This window comes from Brettanomyces bruxellensis, chromosome 4 (genome assembly GCF_011074885.1).
Source record: "Brettanomyces bruxellensis chromosome 4, complete sequence".
NCBI classification, from domain to species: domain Eukaryota; kingdom Fungi; phylum Ascomycota; class Pichiomycetes; order Pichiales; family Pichiaceae; genus Brettanomyces; species Brettanomyces bruxellensis.
This window is the reverse complement of record NC_054685.1, coordinates 798,604-814,221: the sequence shown is the minus strand read 5'-3', so window position 1 is coordinate 814,221 and position 15,618 is coordinate 798,604. Positions and strand designations below refer to the sequence as shown.

Here is a 15,618-nt window from a genome sequence, read left to right as displayed (position 1 = left end):
CTGGATACTGGAGCGAGTGCGATCAATTCATTATCATCTGCTTGTTCCTCCATTATATGGTTTGTTACTGCTTCTTCAACAAAAATCCTAATCGCCTCGGTCTGTAATGCATTTGTTGGATATGGCTTCACCTTGTTGTAAGGATAATTCCTCAAGATTGATAAATTTGCCCTCCTCAAATTTTCCTTTATTGAGTCATGTTACCTGTGCTATATACTATTATATAACGTGTCCTCAGATAACTTAAGCCTGTCAGTATTCAACTGCTTTGTATCAAATATAATCTTGTAAGATCACTAACAGAATCAACAATTCTTGTAGAAACAGTTAATTTTCTTGTTAATTAGTTAACTCGTTAGAAGCTCGTTAATCCATTTTCAATCCATATTCCAAAGCGAAGTATCAGTCATAAGACACTCAGGGCAGAGACACTACTATATATATCTGTCCTGACTACAGTAAATTTCCCGCACAACGATTCCCAGACCAGAAAATGCAGCCACCATTTTCCTTTGTTTTCCCAGACGAATAATGCCACCGAATCAGGTGATTCTGCACATTCTGAAACTTGCTGCAGCCACAATGATCAATGATCTTTCATTCGTCAATAATTGATCCCGTAATACCTACGCCTAGTGGGGTAACAACTATTCCCGTTTCCCAGCCGAGTCTTAGGATCCCGTCGGAACTTCCCGAGCACTGCGCTCAGTTCGACCTCAGCTCCGGGAACCCATAGTTAACCTGACATTGCCGAATAAAGCCGTCAGATGCAAGATCCACCGTTCGTTGACTTGACCATGCCGGCCAAAGCCAAATGCGTAGAAACTCATTTGTCAATTTTATCAACCAACTTGCGCTGGCTGATCAAACTAAATTGATCACTGTAACAAGCTCCCTTAATCGAACTAGCAACCTAATTCTCATAAGTTAGCTTGCTCGATTTTCTTCAAAGATCAAACCATGCCGGATAAAGCCAGCACAATTTTCTCTCATCGATTTCTCCAACGCTTCGACCGATGTCGACGCGTCTATCGACCAATTCAGAAAATCAAGTTTCTGCAGAGTTTTTCCTCACCGTCAAAGCATCGTGCAGAGCTTATGGCTGTACCAAAGGCCCCATATTCATTCATCAAATGATATTCTTTCAGGTTATCTCTATAAATGAATGCGCCTATAATCAATTACAACACCATTTATTTTGGCATTTCAATAACGAATCTCATGTTTTTGTTCTTTATATATCGGCTATAAGTACATTTAACCGGTCTTGCTTCCTTTATTCAAACACAAATACCAGAAACTAAGTTTCAGAATATGAACAAAGTAATTTATATGGCTTGAATATTTGCTTTTCAAGTGCAGTTTAATGTGAGGTATGAACACCCTCAGATATTCTCTTAATTTACCAAGATTTAATTCGTTGTAGGCAGAGACCTTTTGCAAGTCAATGGCTATGCTGTTCATTTCTGATGCGCATTCATTTGGACAGATACAGTACAACTATCATTTAGCTACCCTTAATAATGCCGCTTTTTTTTTGAATTTGCTGCAACCAGCTTGATTCGTCATCTAACAACTTTGGTCTAAGTTTGATAGATCTGACACCACCAAGCCTTGTGCGACAGTTCGAGTCCGGCTTTGCGAACCGTCCTTGCTATTCCTTGACATCATCACATCGATTGAGCAACGCAAATCTTTCTTAGATATATATATATATTTTTTGTAACAGAAGGAATACCGAGGTCTAATTGATACAACTTACTATGGATGTTAATCTTAAGTTCAAAATTTTAACAAGGTTTCAGGTATCCTTTCAGTAAGAATTAATATTCACCTTTCGTCCAACACAACAATAAAATTAATTAGTAAAACCTGCATTCCATGTGATGCTTACTGATTCACATCCTACCCTAACAACTCATTCAAAAAAAGTAAATTCTTTCTGCTTCTTTTAGGATATGTCAGTACTTATTAACATCAGTTAAAATCTCAAGTGTTAGTCAACGGCAACCGCCATCTGAATTTCGTAATATTTCGTTGCAATCCCTTTCCCAACTTGAGATGTGTTCGAGCCCTGCTTAGCGAACTTTTTTAATGTACACAGGATCATACGAGTATTCATACAGCTTCCAGGTTCGAAATCCGATGTAGGAAGAATTTTGATAATTACTTGCCAACAACTATTGACGCGACGATTGACTCATATTATTTCGGAAGGAAGTTATCTTGCATCGAGATTATTTCGATGATTTGAATTGATTTCCATTACGTGAAGTATATATATATAGTTTGTCTGTTCCTACTTTTTATTTTGATCTGATAGTTAGATTATATCCTTGGATGGCCATAATTTCGTTTTTATACGAAGAAGTACGTACAATTTGCTAGGTGCCTGCAATTATTTGTTTTGAATTTATTATTTTATTTCTGAGGAAGACATTGAACAAACGATTCGATCACGGAAAGTTAGTACGCCACCCCAAATTGATTATTAAAGGATTCTCTGATCCAGATAACTAGAAAAAATGAATATTGATAACATTCCGATGGACTTACAGTCAGATTTGCAAAAGCACCCAACCGTTGTCACACGTTCATTAGTTCCGTTAGACAATTCGGTCAAGGGGTCGAGACTTTTTGGGTTTTATACTACGTTTATAATGTTTGTTGGTAGAATGTTTGGATCAGGGATCTTTGCTACTCCAGGGCTAGTGATGAAAAATGCAAATGGTTTTTATACAATTTACATGCTATTATGGTTGATAGGAGCAGGCATTGCATACACGGGACTTCTTCTATACTTAGAGCTTGGCTCTTACTTACCTGTGAACGGGGCAACTAAAGTGTTTCTAGAGTACATTTATCCAAACCCAGCGTATATGACTACGGTGGTGTTCTCAGTATTCACAATCTTGTTTTCTTTTAGTAGTACAAATGCTCTTGTGTTTGGGGAATACATTCGCTATTCATTTGCATTACCTTCGGATGAAATTTCAAATAGAAATATTGCATGTTTACTCATTGTTTGCAGCACATTACTTCATCTATTTTCGAAAAGGTGTGGATTGATCGCTCAAAATGTTCTCGGAACATTAAAACTCGGACTTATAGTTTTCATTATTCTCGTGTGTTCTTATGCTCTATTACTTCCTGAGTCAGTATCATACCTTCAGAACCAATTCAGTAAAGAAGATTTCAGAATTCCTGAGTTGAAAGAAATTCAATGGATGTATTATTCGGCTGCGGTTCTTAAATGCATACAGAGCTTCGGAGGCTGGACGACATGTCATATATTTCAGAATGAGATTAGAAATCCGATTGAAACGTTGTCTAAAGCTGGCCCTCTAGCACTTGGGACAATATTTTTACTCTACTCAATGTTGAATCTAACATATTTAAAATTATTGCCCAAGGATGAATTTTTCAACAGTGATCAGCTTGTAGGAGCTTTATTATTTGGTAAAATATTTGGTTCAACCCTTGGTTCACGCCTCATGAGCTCTATTATTGCACTAAGTTCTGCAACAAATGTCATTATTGTTGTATACACAGATTCAATTATGAACCAAGAGATTTTTAAGGAAGGCTTTCTCCCTTTCAGCAACATTCTATGTTCTAATTACCCATTTGGCACACCATGCGGGGGTCTCATAATACACTGCATAGCAAGTTGTGCGATCATGTATATTCCGAAACGCCGAATATATGATACTATTATATCGGTGCAATATTATCCAAATCAGCTTTTTCATGCATTGCTCTGCCTTGGCCTTCTTTTCAAGGTAAGAAGGAGATTTGGAAACATTCGTGCACCTATTAGGGCGCCAACAGTTTGTATATACGTTTGCTTATTTGGATCACTTTCTGTGGTACTTTCTCCATTTTTAACGCAACATTTTAGATTTACATTAGCAAGTTATGCAGCTCTCTCGGTTGGATTTTTCTATTGGTTGATTGCGTTTAGACTCTTGCCATTTTTTTGTCATTTCGAATACAGATCACTCTTGGCGGAAAAGAATGATGGACTCATATACAGATATTTTGTGCGTGATTATGGAACAAACATACAAACCGAATCATCACCATGCATTTGATTTATTATATAATAATGTACTGCATAAATAGCGGCATTCTTCAAATTTACATTGCAGTAACCACGGATGTTCCCTCTTGAAAACGAACTCTAAACAATCTGTTTGCATTTGTAAACATTCCTTCCTTTAAAGAGACAACCATAAATTGAGAACCCTTAAATCTCGTTTTAATTAGATGGCCAATGCTTTGGGTGTGATTTAGATCCAAAGCGGCATCCACTTCATCTAAAATATAGAGCGGTGCTGGACGAAACTGAAGAAGAGACATTATTAATGAAAGTGCAGCCAACGACCTTTGACCACCAGAAAGTTCTACTAAAGAGTCTTTCCAAACATTACCTAGTTGAACTTTAACTTCCAAGCCCTTTGTAACATCATCTTTATCAAGTGAAACCAATTTTGCAAACGAATGGGGTAGAAGGACAGAAAAAATTTCGCCAAAGTCTTTAGAAACTTTTTTATATGTTTTAATCAACTCAGCACGCTTATAATTATCCAATTTTGCTATAGTTTCTTCAATTTTCTTTTTGTCCCTGTTGATCTGCTTGATTTTCGTTTTCAACGAAGTTTCATGCTTTTCATGTTGTTCAATCTGACTCATTATATTCACATTCACACCCTTCTTTTTCATCGCATTAACCCTTAAACCCAATTGCTTGATACGCTGGTGACAATCACTCAAATCAATATTTGGATATGTTTCCAAAACACTTTCTCGAATTTTATCATTTTGTACCCAATCATGCTCTTCTATGACGCTTTCTAGATAGGTCTTAATGGCCCGTAATTTTGATTCAGCATGCTCAACTTCTTGTGAGATTTTGGCTTTTTTGAGGTTGACGTCGTTCAAAGCAGTTCTTTTTTTGTTGAGAACGGATGTGACTTCATTGAATTCCTCATTTATTCCTGCAAGTTTAGACTTTTGTTCATCAATTAGGCTTCTCTTTTTGACAAGCTTTTTCTGTTGCTCATCAATGTCTAAAGTGATCACTTTTATTTTATTCGTACTCTGCAAACATTGTCCATCTATACTTTTAATAGACTCTTCTAACGAATGAATGTCTAATTTTATTTGATCTGTTGAAATATCAGATTCCTGATACATTTTCTGAATTCGTTGTAACCGCTTATCGTCATTTTTCACCTCGATATTCATAGCTTTAATATTCTCCTTTAATTCTTGAAGCTTTTTAACACTATCCGAGTTGAACTCTTGCATATCTTTTTCAATCCGTTTAATATCTACCTTATATGTTTGTGCTTCAATCCTTAGCTTATCAACTTTTTCATGAAGAGTTCGAATTTCATCTGTAGTCTGCTGAAGATGCTGGAGAAACGTAGCACTATCACCATGAGTGAGTTTTTTTTCCAGCACATCAATTTGATACTGCGTAACCTGCAAGCTATGCTGTATTGGCTGTGTCTGATTACTTAAGACGCTCAGCTGTTTGAGCTGAATCTGAATCTCACTTAACTGTTGGGTTAAAACACCAATTTTCTGTCTAATCCTTCTAAATTCCATAAATTTTTTCAGAGTAAATGATCCACCTTTTCTAGACCCTCCAGAAAGTCTACCCTCTGGATCATAATAATCACCATCTAGTGTAACCGAACCAGTATGGACTTGGTGGTTAAACGTTACATTTTTTGCCGTCTCTGGATCCTGACAAATAAGTTTGTTACCAAAAATGTATTCCATTGCTTTTTTTGAATCATCATCATATTTAATTAAATCTAATGCAAGATCCACATTATGAGGTCCAATTTGTTTCGCAATTTGAACCTTCGATCGTTCCGTTATTCTGGCACGAATTTTATTCAACGGTATAAGAGTAACACGCCTTCTTAATTTTCCATGTTCCAATAGCTGTGCACCAACTACTTGATTATCAACGACAACATTGAAAAGTCGCCGACCGGCACAAACCTCCAAGGCCGTTGCCGCAGAAACATTATTTTCAGGTAATGAAAACAATTCACCTGCTAAACCTTTCACTGATTTTGGATCAAAATTGGAACAAGGAGGTTCGTATGTAAAGTCAAACTGTGGGTTTTGACGTCTAAAGTTCTGAAATCTGGCCTTTAATTGATTTAAAACTTCAAAAGCATCCTTTTCTTTTCTTTGTAATTCTAGATATTTAGAAGGATCAAATCCAATTTGACTAAGCTTCAACTTTAAACCGTCTAAATTTTGTTTATATCTAGCTATGTCACTATCAATTTTCAGAAGATCAGCTTTCTTGGACTTTTCTTTGGTCCTTCCAACTTCCAGTTCAGTAGTTAGATGAGATATTTGCATATTACATTTTTGGATCTCTACCATTGTATCCGAAAGCTTCTTCTTTACATTCTGTAGATTTGCTAGGTAACCACCGGTTGTGGAACCTTCAATAGATATACCCGTCGATAAGGTTGAAAAAAGATCTTCGTTCCTCTGAAGTGCTTGTTTCTTATGCTCTAATTCATCCTTAAAATTGTGATAATCGCTCTCTAATTTATCATGATTACCTTTGTTGGATTCAATATCTGTTTTGAGTTTATCAATCCTTCCAAGCGCAGTTTCCCGCTCTTTTTTTTGTTCACACAGCAATTGCTCTTGTATACCTTTAGTTGTTACCAATCGTGTAATCTCATTCTGAATTTCATTCTCAGCGTCCTCCAACTCTTTAACAACGGCAGATCTTCCGACCTCTTCCTGCCTTTTTTGTTTTATTTCCTCCAAATCATTTTGTAAATTTCTAATTTCCTTTTCTAATTCATCAATATTTGCTAGTTGATTTTTCCTATGAGATTCAGATAAAAGAAGAGATTGCTTCGCCTCTTCCAATTTCTTCGTATAAAGCATATAGTCATGGGCTGCTACTGCCTTCATTAAAGTTTCTAACTCTGTCTGTATATCCTGATATTCCAAGACAATACGCTTCTGTTCGTGTAGATGTCGCAATTTGGGCTCCACCTCTTCCTTAAGCAAGTTTTCAGTCGTTTCAAGCTTGAGATTCTTTTTTTTCATAGTCTTCTCAGCTTTTTCCCTTTGCCATTCATAAATCTTTGTACCTGCTGCCTCCTCAATCAACCCCAAAATCTCTTTTGGCTTCATGTTCAACATCTTAGTGATTTTTCCTTGCATGATGAGGAAATTTGGATGATTAATATTCAATTGGACAGATTGAAAAAGATTAAGAACCTGCACCTGCTGTGCTTTGTGTCCGTTGATAAGATACTTTGAATTTCCACCAAGAAGAATTTGTCGTGTAACACTAATCTTAGGGTACTGATCAAATCCAATCGGAGATTTGGACTTATCAGTGTTATCAAAAGTGATAGTAACAGATGCCTTTGTAACTCCAGCCTGACCTCTCTTGTATATTAAATCCTGTAGATTTTGTGCTCTTAAGTTTGAGGTGTTATTTATTCCAACACAAAACAAACAGCATCTAGAATATTCGATTTTCCCGAACCATTAAGGCCTGTTATGGCATTGAATTGTCGATCCCATCCAGTGATTACAGTCCTAACAGCGTAGGACTTGAACCCATCGATAACGAGTTCTTCCACATACATGATTAGTATTATGTTGCAAAATATTGTTGAAACCGACTTGTCCTCTGTATTCGGTAAAATTTCGAGCTTTGATATAAAATGTAGCTTAAGAGAATAGAATAGTTTAATGTTTACGTTTTGCTTTCGCGTTCGATCAAAAAGATAGATGGGACCAACCATCAACAGGGCACGAAAAAAAATGCTTCCTAGAAATATCACCGAGTCTTTTTTTCCCCAGGATTCATGGTCGGTTTTTCAAGAAAATTTATCATATTAGTTCCGTTTGTTCAATCATTTAGTACAACCTCATGGAATTAAAATTGCAAGAGTTATGTCACACTCATAGAGTCATTTTCATTAACTTATGGCAGAGATTTTTACCAATTCATTGAAAGGAATACGGATTATCTATAAGAAAAGATGCCATTTAAGTTTCTTGCAACCTTAAGCTCAGCGAGCTCAAAATCGCTATGGACAAGGTCGATATATGCGTTATCAACAGCATCAGATGTGATCAAGATTACATTCAGACAAAAAATTAAAAATTCAGCTATGAATGACCCCAGGGCCAACTATCCGGAACTTTTGCTTACTGCGGTTAATATCACTAAAACAAGTTCCCTCAATTGCTCTTTTAGAAGCAATTTCTTTAGTACATTCACAATAGACGGATACTTACCGGATGAGTCTACACCGGATGATTGCAATATGGCACGCTGCTTTAGTATTTTAGTTAACAGTAAGACCCTCAATGTTTTGTTTAAAGACTGTGGGGAAAACAGCAAAACATTTAAACTTCTTCTTATCCACGAGAATTCCAACGAAAAAAGAGATCGCATATTTTCCAACAAGCTATTCATTGAACTTGAAACGAAGGCTGGAATGACGAAACGATATTCGGTAAATTTCCGGATAGGGAAGGAGTCATTTGATTTACGAGTGGAACACATATATTTAGAAATGTTGAAAGATCAATCGTTGACTGACAATATCAAGGAGTTCCGAAAGGGAAGCTCAACTGACAATAAATCCGAGACTAATGATACTGGCAACCGAGTACATCAGATAATTCTTGAGACTTCTATACTCAGAAATTTCATTGCAATGTTTTCAAATACCCTTGAGGACTTTAAAATTGAAATGTATCCCAACGCTAGAAAGATACAGTTTCACGGGTTCAATCGTCAGAAAGCCCTTAGTGCAAGAACAAAATTAACTCCATTATCCAATCAACCTATGAGTCTGTCCATTCAGGTTAGCTTGAATGACCTAATCTATGATAATATCATGAAAACTAGCGATACTAACTCTAAGATGAAGGATAAATTTCAAGTTTCCTTTAGACTACGATATATGAGAACATTTATACAATTAATTGGAAACGACTATTCTTTCCATGATAGTTCGATTCAAACACACGATCATTCTAGAGATATATTGAACGGAATTGGAAACAATTATTGTGAATTGCTACTTATTGGACCGGCTTTTCCGATCGTATTCGATAGAAAGTATAGGGAAGATGACATCTCAGAGGATGGACCAGTATGTTGTGAAATAACTTTAATCGCTGCAACTGACAGTGAAACAGATAAGGTAGACTTGAATAATATGGAAAGCGTTCGTTTGCGTAGTGCGTTAGATAATTCGCATTCGGGCATGAAACGGAAAAATGGTTTGACATATCTAGAATCTGTAAAGAAACTTGAACTAGCAAGAAGTGGAAGGAATCCAAGCACAAATGGACCGTTGTTCGTTCCGTTGGATGGAAGCGATTTTGAATCAGCTGATACTGATCAACAAGAAATAAAAAGCAAGGATGCCCTGATTGGTAGTGATGATGTGATGAAGAACAGTAACATTCCTACGGAATCAAGTAAGACTGAGAAGAATTTACATATAAAGAAAAATACCAAGGTTCAGAATAAAAATATCATTTCAGAGAATATGAATGGGGAAAATGAAGAATTCCACAAAGGGAATAAGGATTATGACAGCATATTTTGGGATAATGTTAAATATCACCGTGCAGCTATAAACCGACTAGAAACGGAAGTACCACTTATAAAAAACAAGAACAAGGAAAACGACGGTGATAAAGAAAAAGAGGAAGATCATATTACTCAATTGCTGGGGCCAACGCAAAAGAACACGTTTAAAGGAGTTTTTGGTAACTGACAAATCCCACTTCTTTCATATACTATGGATAATGTAACTTCTTTACGTACAGGTACAACATCATACTAAAAGTCGTTTATTGTACTAACGTGATAATGTATATACACTCTTCTTGAGCATCCAAAAAATATCAAGCAGTCTTCTCCTTTTTTATTGGCTTGGTATCATCATGCTTCGTTAGGTAATGGTAATTTATAAAACGTGCACCTTGACCAAGTTGGGCAAATTCATTAATAATGTGACATCCCAAAAGAAGATAATTTTTAGGAGTGATTGCAAGAGAATACTTCATAAAAATGGCTGAATAAACGGTAAGAGCCAGTGTCATCGGACCACTGATTGTATCGGCGGGCTTATTTTTAAGATCAACTATTGCTGCAACTGGAATACCGAAGTTTGAGACAGGACCCCAAAAATGCGTAGTGAGCAAATACTTCAAATTCTGTTTGTTAAAGATCTGTTGAGCCAGTTTACGGCTAACGGTTGATGAAGCTTGAGACGTTGACATTTTAAGTGTGCTTAACTGTAGTAAATATAAGGTGATATAAAAAAAGAAATCAACCGAACTAACACACAGATAACCTGATATAAAGACCGAAACTGTAAAATGACCAAATAATTGACAAGAATATCTATTCCTTTGGAGTACGAAATATGCTAAACTGCTTAATAAATCTGAGTAAAAAGGCAATGCCTTTGCGAATGACAGCAAAAAGTTACCTAGAGTTGAAGTATGAGGAATGATGAAACTTATGGAGTTGAACGACTTATATTTATTTAAAATAGAAAAACAGAGGTCGGGAAGTACTGAACCGTATCGAACAAGAGAAATGATTAGGAAAGAGATTTAGTGTATTGTTTATTTTCTATGGTATTGCCGGATAGTCCTGTTCCTCCGCCTCCGGTACGCACGGGAAAATTTTTTTTGAGATGTCAGGCGGGGAAAAATTTGTGATGACCAAGCTTGAATCTGCATTAAAAAAAGAAATTTATGAGATGGGATAACTGTTGTCATAATCTCATTGTTTAACTCCACATACAATTCTTACAATACGGAATTTTAGCTTTGTGGGGCAAAACAAGGAAGACATTGGTTTGTTTCCGAAAGCCGTGGCAAAAAAAACACCGACATTTTTGTACACCTGTTACCTATTTGACAGCCGGATTATTCTTGTACTATAGTAAGACAGGACGTTATGAATTCAATGAACCATATATTGAAGAAGCCATGTAACAATTGTCGAACGTTAAATATAAAGTAAATGTTTAATTTAGGTTTATAGATATGCTAAGTGAGGCTTCCGGAAATATATATAACACGGAAATCGGTACGTCTGCTTTGATCTTCTATTTCCTTCATTTTCGTAAATATGATCATGAGAACAAAGTACAGATACAAACGAATGTTACGGTAAACCAAACAGTCTGGTGTACGGGAGTGCTACATTGCAGGAAAAGGGAATCGGAAAGGGGCACGATTATTTACACATAATTCTTGCATAGGGAAAAGTATGGAATTATCGTTCAGGAGGTTTTAATATTTTGCTGCAAATATGAATTTAACTTTATTTACATTTACTTCTATTACAGGGATCACTTACTTATCTTGCCTTTGGAAAGGTATAATGAAAACGAAGAAGGATAAACTTTTTTTTTTCTTCTCGACGACTGTACGCGAACCTAACAGATATGGCGATCGCTTGTATCGTAAATTATTTTTGTTATCAGTCAGAAAGAAAATACTAACAAACATACAGAAAAGCTATTTAAATGGGCAAAGTCACACGCTACATATGAAATATCGATATTGAAAGAAACACTGAGATAAAATCAGACCAAATTTTTACTATAATTAATAACGACAGAATAATTAGAGGCAGTGCCTTCTTTTAAATTTGCCATTCAGTAATATTTCATTTTCGGAACATAGATCTCACTTGCATTCCGGTCGATATAAGAATAGAAAATAAAACTACTGAGTGCTGAAGGAACTTTGTTAAAATTGGAACAAATTCAGGTAACGGTACAATGTCTTTTTTAGGAGGGAGTGATTGCTCTGTGAACGGAAATGCACTTGCTCAATTCGGCAAGAGAGCTGCTGGTGATCAATCATTACAACAAGGGTTGAGGCAGGGTGCTCCATTAGACAACAAATTGGAAAGAGGAAATGGAATACGCCGTGTGAATATGATTGATTCGGGTGATAAAACTCAAATGAATAAGTTTATCGGAGGAGATTTGACTTCCGGACACCCTCTGGGAACCTTTAATATGCGACCAATAGGGCAAGAACTTCAGAAAATTAATCAAAGCAACGGCAAGCTACATTTTAGGGAAAGGACAAATAATATATCCATATTGCCGGCTGGTGCCAGGGCAGCAGGTGATAGAAATAGTGCTTTGTGGAGTTCGGAGTTCTCGGGACAGGAGCAACAGAAGATGAAGAGGCAGCAAATGCCCCAGATGCAATATGAAGGTACAGAAGCACAACAAAGTCGGAATTATAGAATGGGTAGTTTGCCTCTTGGAATGAGTTATGGGATGCCATATCAGGGAATGATGCCATTTAGTGCCAATACATTGCACCAAGGCACTTCTCTGGCGGAGAATACAGAAAAGACAGAGTTGAAACAGAACCAGCAGAGTATGCAGAACTGGGAAGAATCATTTAAGGAAGTGGAGAGTGAAGTAAATACTGAGAAGATAGCAGAGGGTGACAAGAATCTGGAAGAGGAGACCTTGGCAGAAAAAGCGGAAGAGGCACAGAAGGAGGAAATAGGCGCAAACCAGAACCAAGAAGATGAGGCAGCAGCGGCATGGCAGGCAGACTTCGAAAGATATGCCAGTGGAAGGGAGAACTATGGAGAGTACCAGTTTGCCCAGAAGAATAGATATTTGAATCAAGAAGGGGCGTACGAAATTGGATGCAAGCTTCTTGAAGGTGGTGCTCGATTGAGTGAAGCTGCACTAGCTTTTGAGGCTGCAGTGCAGCAAAATTCAATGCACACAGATGCGTGGTTGAAATTAGGGCAAGTTCAGACACAAAATGAAAAGGAGCAGGCTGGAATTGCTGCTTTGGAGAAGTGCTTGGAACTTTCACCGCAGAATCTACAGGCTCTAATGACGCTGGCAATTTCTTATGTCAATGAAGGATACGATAATGCTGCGTATGCTACATTGGAGAGGTGGATTGAAACAAAATATCCAACTGTTGTCAGCCAGGCACGCATTAATGATAAAGACATCAATTCGGACGACAGATACACTCTTAACAAACGGATCACCAAGCTCTTTCTTAAAGCTGCCCAGATCTCGCCACAAGGTGCAAACATAGATGCGGATGTTCAGACGGGATTAGGTGTGCTTTTTTATTCGCTTGAGGAGTATGACAAGACTCTTGATTGCTTCAGGGCGGCGATTAAGTGTGATCCTAACAATGCTCTGAGCTGGAATAGACTTGGGGCATCACTTGCGAACTCCAATCGCCCAGAACAGGCCATAGAGGCTTACACCCGTGCACTTCAGTTAAATCCAAACTTTGTCCGTGCACGTTACAATTTAGGAGTTTCCTTTATTAATATGGGTATGTACAAAGATGCTGTTGATCACTTGTTGACCGGCCTTAGTCTTCATGAAGTGGAGGGTCCGGATGGAAACGGCTCCTATCTTAATGACGATGTTCAACCCACAAGTTTAATGGAGACCTTGAAGCGGGCTTTTTTAGCAATGAACAGGCGTGATCTTCTTGATGAAGTCAAACCTGGAATGAGGGTGGAAGAGTTCAGAAAGAAGTATAACTTTTGAATGTAATGAACTAGGGGCTAACTCACTTTGATACTCGAACAGATCCTGTTAATTGTTAATGTACATTAACATTAAAATTTACGATGCATGCAAGATTCAAAAAGAAAAGATCACAATTGAAGGGGAAAGCGATACTTTGGAGAAACAGGCCTTCCGAATGCTAATACGTATAATAAATTGTATATATTGGCTTGAGTAACGGCAGTTAAATTAGAAACAAAAAGAAAGCTAGACACAAGCGTAGGACGAAACTATACAATTTTTTTTTGATGCTCTTTTCCAGCTTTGAATTTTGGATTTTCTAATTTTCATTTTTAGTAGGAAATAAGAATAATAAAAAAAGATCCGGATTTTTAAGAAAAAGAAAGAAAACAACGAAAAGCGATATTTCTGTCTGATATGTCAACAGGCTTCGGAAAAAGTATATCTCCATACATCGATAATTACGTTAAAGTTTAATAGTTAAGATATTTTTTGTTTCCCACGAATACAATCTTAAGTTGAAATGACGGATGATCTGAGCCTTGAAGCAGGTTATGGTGGGTTGAAGCCGAAGAAAGGGAAAAAGCTTCAGCTCACCGATATGATAAAAAGAACTTTCTCACAGAGAGGGCACAATGTCCGTAAAATTATCATGATTTTAAGTTTCTTTTCGACGGTAGCATTCTTTATTGCCCTAACGAAGGTTTTTGCAACAAAGGATCCAAAGATTGTGATTATATTAGCGGCAAACGAAGGGGGTGGTGTTCAGAGGTGGAAAACGCCGCAGGAATGGTCTGTGGAAAGATCGTCGATCGCCAACAAAAAAGAATATGCGGAAAAGCATGGATATACGCTTACAATCAAGGATGTTTCACTTAAGCGACGGTACAGTCACGAGTGGAGAGAAGGATGGGAAAAGGCAGATATTCTAAAACAAACAATGAGGCAGTATCCGGATGCTGAGTGGTTTTGGTGGCTTGATTTGTACACATTTATCATGGAACCGGATGTGGATTTGTATGAATATCTTTTGGATCGTGTTGAGAATAAGACATACAGAACGGTTGACCATTTCAACCCATTGAAAATCGAAACTGAAATTCCATACGAAGAAACATCCATTTCACCCGTTGATCTGGTGCTCGCGGAGGATTGCGGAGGTTTTAACCTCGGATCTTTCTTTATTAGGAAATCCGAGTGGAGCGAGATGCTTCTTGACATGTGGTGGGACCCTGCTTGGTATGACCAAAAGCATATGGAATGGGAACATAAGGAACAGGACTGTCTGGAAGTGATGTATTCAACCCTCCCTTGGGTTCGTGACAGGCTTGGGTTCGTGCCATTGAGGGCCATAAATAGTTTCCCACCAGGGGCATGTTCGGACCAAAAGGATGATCCTCGATATTTCTATAATGGAGAGGACAGGGATTTTGTTGTTAACATGGCCGGTTGCAACTATGGAGGACGTTCATGCTGGGATGAATATGAACACTACCGGAAGCTCCAGCGCTCTCACAATGTGGCGCCTTGGTGGAAGTTATGGTGAGAGACATAATTGATTTACCATATAGCATTAGGAGGATGTACTGAGTCAACCTTTAGGATGTTAACGACGTGTATTATTTCCTACTATATTTTTTGCATTGTTCTACTATTACTACTACTTTTCAATCTAAGCATTAAGGAGACAGATAGATGGCGTATGTCTTATGATCTGTCTCTTGAAAAAATAAGATACATATACAAGTACTGTATGGAAGTAAAACTATTACTGTGAGATGGGTGTGAAGAATGTTTGTGGAAGAGAACTGCAATCTTCTTTAATCAGGTGGCAAATCATGTTCATCGTTATTTCTGTAATCTGGCCTGGACCTCATAACACATGCGGACAGGGCCTGGGGCTGCGTGTGTAAGGATGTGAAAGTCTTCCAGGTTCTCGTTTCATTTCGCTTCACAAAGCTTTTTTTTTTTTTTTCTTTATTATGCGGTGCATCTCTTCAGGCGCGCTCGTTGTTTCTCC

The 15,618-nt window shown here is 37.5% G+C and overlaps 5 protein-coding genes across 5 annotated transcripts; 3 read left to right on the top strand and 2 right to left on the bottom strand.

The window, feature by feature from the left end:
• Nucleotides 1-4,140: 4,140 nt before the first annotated feature.
• Nucleotides 4,141-7,655, bottom strand: BRETT_001897 (uncharacterized protein; the record flags this gene model as incomplete). Its single annotated transcript, XM_041280436.1, has 2 exons — nt 4,141-7,481; nt 7,553-7,655. The coding sequence occupies 2 exons, from the start codon at nt 7,653-7,655 to the stop codon at nt 4,141-4,143; spliced, it is 3,444 nt and encodes a 1,147-aa protein (XP_041135319.1).
• A 399-nt stretch (nt 7,656-8,054) lies between these two features.
• Nucleotides 8,055-9,812, top strand: BRETT_001896 (uncharacterized protein; the record flags this gene model as incomplete). The annotated part of the gene is made up of 1 exon (XM_041280435.1): nt 8,055-9,812. One exon carries the CDS (start codon nt 8,055-8,057, stop codon nt 9,810-9,812), a length of 1,758 nt encoding a protein of 585 aa, XP_041135318.1.
• A 130-nt stretch (nt 9,813-9,942) lies between these two features.
• Nucleotides 9,943-10,320, bottom strand: MPC1 (pyruvate transporter mpc1; the record flags this gene model as incomplete). The annotated part of the gene is made up of 1 exon (XM_041280434.1): nt 9,943-10,320. The coding sequence occupies one exon, from the start codon at nt 10,318-10,320 to the stop codon at nt 9,943-9,945; it is 378 nt and encodes a 125-aa protein (XP_041135317.1).
• Nucleotides 10,321-11,840: 1,520 nt separating this feature from the next.
• BRETT_001894 (uncharacterized protein) lies at nt 11,841-13,616 on the top strand (the record flags this gene model as incomplete). The annotated part of the gene is made up of 1 exon (XM_041280433.1): nt 11,841-13,616. One exon carries the CDS (start codon nt 11,841-11,843, stop codon nt 13,614-13,616), a length of 1,776 nt encoding a protein of 591 aa, XP_041135316.1.
• A 505-nt stretch (nt 13,617-14,121) lies between these two features.
• Nucleotides 14,122-15,144, top strand: BRETT_001893 (uncharacterized protein; the record flags this gene model as incomplete). Its single annotated transcript, XM_041280432.1, has 1 exon — nt 14,122-15,144. One exon carries the CDS (start codon nt 14,122-14,124, stop codon nt 15,142-15,144), a length of 1,023 nt encoding a protein of 340 aa, XP_041135315.1.
• Between the last annotated feature and the right edge of the window lie 474 nt (nt 15,145-15,618).